Here is a 5,455-nt window from a genome sequence, read left to right as displayed (position 1 = left end):
AACATATACACCGATGATCAATCGAGTCCCGTCTTTCTCATGTGTATAAACAACATGTTCTTTCTTCTTTGAAAACCCAAATTCAGCATACTTGTGTTGAGCTTGGAGTTCCACGCTTGGGAGGCTTGATGAAGGCCGTACAATACCTTCCGAAGCTTCATAACCCGACCTGGATGCTTCTCATCAACGAAACCTGGCGGCTGCTCAACGTATATCTCCTCCTGCAGATCACCGTTAAGAAACGCCGTCTTCACATCCATGTGATGCACCCGCCACTAGAGGTGCACTGCAACTGCAATCAGTAGCCTCACTGAGTCGAGTCTTGCCATGGGCGCTAAGGTTTCTTCAAAATCCATGCCTTGCCACTGCACGTACCCCTTCGCGACCAGACGGGCTTTTTGCCAGACCACGTTGCCGAGTTCATCCCATTTGATCTTGTAGATCCACTTGAGCCCAATGGCTCACCGATCAGCTGGAAGATCAACAAGATCCTATGTTCAGTTTGTTTCACTTGATGCCAATTCATCCAGCATGGCTTGCCTCCACACGTGATGGTGCTCAGCTTTGCTAAAATTCACCGGTTCTTCATTTGCTGATAGTAGGAGCTCATCCGACAATAGGAGTTCTTCGAAGCTGAGTTCCCGGGGCACCAGGCCTGGTGGAGATGCCGATCCGATGAGATTGTCGACGAGGTGGAAGCGCAATGGAGCATCGTCATGCTCCAAGTACAATGACGCGTGTTAGAGGGCGGTGAGGCATACTCCACGGCGCAGGACGCCGAGGCCACCGTGCTGGCGTGTGTGGCTCTGCCGCGCTCCCCCCATGCTGAGCACTCATAGCACCCGGCGCCATTCTCAAACCTTCGTCCAACAGGACTGAGGTGAGTTCGATGCTAAAGGGCTCGCCGAAGTCATTCATTGCCTCGTTGTCTTTGCTCCAGTCCCAGTATGCGGATTTATCGAAGACTGCATCGCGCGTCACGTGGACTCGATCACCGGCTGGATCATACACTCTATATGCTTTCGATCCAGCCTCATAACCAAGGAACACCATGGGTGTGCTCCGATCCTCCAATGTCTTCAAATTCAGCTGCGTCTCCTTCACACTCGTCACACAACCAAAAGTATGGAAGTAATGTACGGGGGGTTTCTTTCCATACTAGGCTTCAAAAGGTGTTTTATCCGGAACACTCTTCGTTAGTGCTCGATTGAGGATATGAATGGCGGTCGTCATTGCTTCTCCCTAAAACCGCCCCAATATCCGACTTGCCTTCATCATGCACCACGCTATCCCAAGCACAATTTGATTTCTTCTCTCCATCATGCCATTCTGTTAGGGAGAATATGGGGTGGCGAGCTGACGTTGGACACTGGTCGCCGCACAGTGTTCGCCGAACTCGCCGCCACGATCCATCCGCAAAGTGCCCAATCAGAGCCTAGACTCCAGGTCCGCGCTTGCTCGGAACGTCTTGATGGCCGCCAATGCCTGGTCCTTGGATGTTAACACGGTGAGCCACATGTACCGACTCCAATCATCGATGAGCAGCAAGAAATAGTTTCTTCCACTCGGAGTCACCGGCGTGACCAAACCACACAAATCACCGTGGACCAGCTTGAGGTTCCGCTTGGCCTGGTAATGAGCTCCTCTATTGTTTCCCGGCAAGGCAGTTATCGCACAATTGGTTGACTTACTTGATGCTTGGCAGTCCTCTCACCAGCTCCTGCGTGAGCTCCTTGAGCCCCTTGAAACTCAGGTGCCCGAAGCGAGAGTGCCACCTCCATGTGTCCTCATTGCATCACGCCGAGAGACAAATTGGCTGCACAATGTTCTGATTCAATATGTACAACCGGGACGGGGATCGCTTCACCTTCGCGAGGAGGTGATACTATTCATCGCTGATGTGCAGAAAGCCATCGCCGATGTGAACGTCACAGCCGAACTCATCCAATTGCCCGATGCTGACGATGTTCGCCGTGAGATGGGGAATGAAGTAGACATCGGTAAGTGCTCGATGTTCACCGTTCTTGCACATGAATAAGATGATGTCGTGCCCCTCGATGTTGACGACCGAGCCGTCTCTGAAGCTCACGGTTCCATGAACACCGGTGTCAAGCTTGGAGAATGCTGACCGAGAGTCTGTCATGTTATTTGTGGCTCCAATGTCAAGCACCCACTTGGTGTGCCCGCGTTCCCCTGCCTGACCCAGCTGAGTGAAGACTTTTGCTTCCTCCAGCTTGAGCGGTTCAAATGGCATCGGCGCACGTTCAGGAACGCGCTGCTCCTCCGCCTGCGGGGCCATCAATAGTGCAGGTTCATCTTCCTCAGCCTGGGTGATGTGCGACTTCTCGTGGCCCTTCTTCTTGCTGTGACAATCTCTGGCCTAGTGGCCGATTTTGCCACAATTCTTGCATTTGTCATTGGATACATCTCAGCCTGATCCGCTCCCGCCATCGTGCGTGACGCCCGAGCGATCGTGACCACGTTCCCTGCCTCAATGCTTGCCGCGCCCACCACGGTTGGCACCTTGATTGTCACCATCCAGCTCGTGCCTTTTCATTCGAGCGAGCCACGCCTCCTCAGTGAGCAGGAGTTGGCCATCCTTCTCGCCACCACCTCCGAGCTAATTGCGTTGTTCAACCGTGCGCAGCCTACCAGTGACCTCTTCCACTGAGAGTTCGTTGAGGTCGAGGAGCGTTTCAATGGAGATGGCGACTTGAGACAGCCGAGCGGGCACCACCTGCAAGAATTTCCTTACAATCTCCGCATCTGAGATGTTATCACCAAGAACACGAAGATTGTTAGCGAGCCCGGTGATGCGCTTGGAGAAATCATCGATTGATTCCCCATCCTTGAAGGTGATTTCACCGAATTCCCGCCGGTGCTTCTGCGCATTTTCTTCTCGCACGCGCTGAACTCCGACGCGCACGGTCTTGACCGCCTCCCAGGCGTCCTTTGCCGTGTCCTTCACCGCCACCGTTGGTAACATCTCTCGGGGCACACCTTGGCAAATTGTCGAGAGAGCCAAACGATCTTTGTAGTAGCCACCTCCTGGCTCAATCGCTTCCCACAATCCCTATGCTTGCAAATTAACATGCATCACTAACGACCACTCCTGGTAGTTTGTGCGTGTAAGCATCAGATACACCACCGTACCAGAGCTCTCTCTGACGACCCGCTGCACGACCATCTCACGACCATCATCATCACGATGTCGATATCTATGCGAAGGCGGTGATGGAGACACTCGGCGGCCACAGCGTGGAGGTGTCCGCGATTGCTCGCCTACCGGAGTCTGCAAGGACATCACGCATCCCTCGAATTCTACAACAAGGCTCTGATGCCAATTGTTGGGAATCCAATCGCTCAAAAACACCGGAATCACTCACAGCTATCAGTTGCTAACGCTCTCTGAAGATTGTCTGGCAACAGAAGTTCAGAACTTCAGAACTCAGAGGTTTTTGCTCCGAAGCTGCAACGATTTTGTAGGCTTGTATTTCTTAAATAAAGGAGTAAACAAAGCACGATTACATGACCAAACTGAGGCCAAAAACTAAGCACACCACGATCCACGATTGCCATGCCATCCCACGACTCAGGATCGTGTTGAACATGTCCTAACTGAAACTGACCGAAAATACAGCAAAGACTGAAGACTAACTAACGCTGACTGAACTAAAAAAAAACCAAGTTAAGCAACCTAAGGAAGCGGTGAGTGGAGATCATGGCAAGGATTGGATTCTGTCACTTTCCGCATCTATACTTTGATCAAGTAACCAAGTCAATTTTATTATCTAGTGTAGCAGTATACTAGTTTCCCTTTTTGTTAGCTATCTCTCATGCTGAAAGAGGCTTTGTGTCGAGACAACGACCATCTTTTTTTGAAGTACACAACAAATACCTTAGAGGCTGAAAGCTTCTTCGCAAGTCATCGATTAAATCATCGAAACAAAACACAAGGAGATGTGAACCTAAGACTGTGAAGCAAAATATAATTCAAAGATGGTAATTTTATGCTAACATTCACTTGAAAATCTATTTCTAGAGTTGCTTTCAGAATCAAATGGTAAGTTCACTAAAAGACCATCATAACTAACTCAACTCATCCTATCTATCTAACTAAAAAAGATTACTCATCCTATCCACTCTAATCTCACCAATCAAAAAGAAAACTAGCTTATCCTATCTATCTAACAAACAGAAAATTAATCATCTTATAAAAAAAATAGACCTATCCCATTCAACTTTGCCATAAAACTAAACGCACGCATTTGTAAGTGATGATCCAGATACCAATGTACTGACACTCTGAGTGCCGCATGCTAGCGTGGAGGTCAAATTCTGAGAAACCAAGTTGAGATGTGCCTTGGTTTATGCCTTGTGGTAAGTGACTGAAAATGTGTGGCTTTGGATTAGTATCCTGAGATTGCAAATGCATAGGTATGTACTGCAATATTGATCTTGTCTAACCAAAGTTGCAAAGTTTTGGAATATGCTCGGAACAGGAGAATTACACTCACCGGACAATCTGGTGTGAAGGAGTTTTGAACTAACCAGATAGTCCAGTGTATTATAGAGCATGCACCAGACTAATTCCTGCAGAGAAGGATTTCCAGCACAGAGAAGAGATGAAGGCATCGGAAGGTCCGGTGAGTGCACTGGAGTGAGCACCAAGGCATTTCAGTGCTAAGGTAGAGACAAGTGCGTTCACTGGATGGTCTGGTGTCTGTAATGGGTGAACACCGTACTAATATTTCCAGAGAGGTTGCAAACTGAGTTTCAGTGGAAATGAACAGACCGAATAGTCCGGTGTTGGCAAAGAGGCATCACCGGAGCATTTTTTTTCCAAAGAGGATTGCAAACTGAGTTTCAGAGGAAATAAACACACCGGATAGTCCAGTGTTGGCAAAGAGGCATCACCGGAGCATATTTTCTAGAGAGGGTCGCAGACTGAGCTTCAGAGGATTTGTACACACTGGATGGTCCGGTGTTGTACCAGTGTAAGCGTCGGACCATCCGGTGTTCACATTTTACGTTGCAATTGTCTTTTTCACTTGGGATTGATTTGGACTAACATGTGATGATATTAATTGGCTCTGTAGATGCATGTTTGCTTGTCTCATAGTGTGTAGGTGATGGATGCAACTTGGCGGACAACAGCGGGTGATCAGGGCCAAGTGGGGTGCTTGTTGCCAAACGATCGTGGAGGCTGGATGAATTCAACGGTGATCCTAGCGGTACACATGGAGGTAAAGCAAGGCATGGGATGAAGGTTGATGAAGACGGTGTGTTGTCAAAGTTAAGCGAAAGGGATGTCAGTACTAGTGACAAGGCGGCCTAAGAGATCGGGAGCGGGAGAGACTTACCGATGGTGAAGATCATAAGACGGTGGACACATATCAACATTGGAAGACTTACTTGAGGTCAAAGCAAGCAGCTGTGAGTCACACCTTGAGAA

General features: G+C 49.1%; 1 protein-coding gene across 1 annotated transcript; it reads right to left on the bottom strand.

Annotated features, from left to right (window-relative positions):
* Window positions 1–1,885: 1,885 nt before the first annotated feature.
* Window positions 1,886–2,986, bottom strand: LOC133910654 (uncharacterized). Its single transcript, XM_062352975.1, has 2 exons — window positions 2,639–2,986; window positions 1,886–2,380 (listed from the first exon to the last, which is right to left on the bottom strand). The coding sequence occupies exons 1-2, from the start codon at window positions 2,984–2,986 to the stop codon at window positions 1,886–1,888; spliced, it is 843 nt and encodes a 280-aa protein (XP_062208959.1).
* Between the last annotated feature and the right edge of the window lie 2,469 nt (window positions 2,987–5,455).

Source organism: Phragmites australis, chromosome 3 (assembly GCF_958298935.1).
Source record: "Phragmites australis chromosome 3, lpPhrAust1.1, whole genome shotgun sequence".
NCBI lineage: Eukaryota > Viridiplantae > Streptophyta > Magnoliopsida > Poales > Poaceae > Phragmites > Phragmites australis.
The sequence above is the reverse complement of the archived record's forward strand: the minus strand, read 5'-3'. Positions and strand labels throughout refer to the sequence as shown.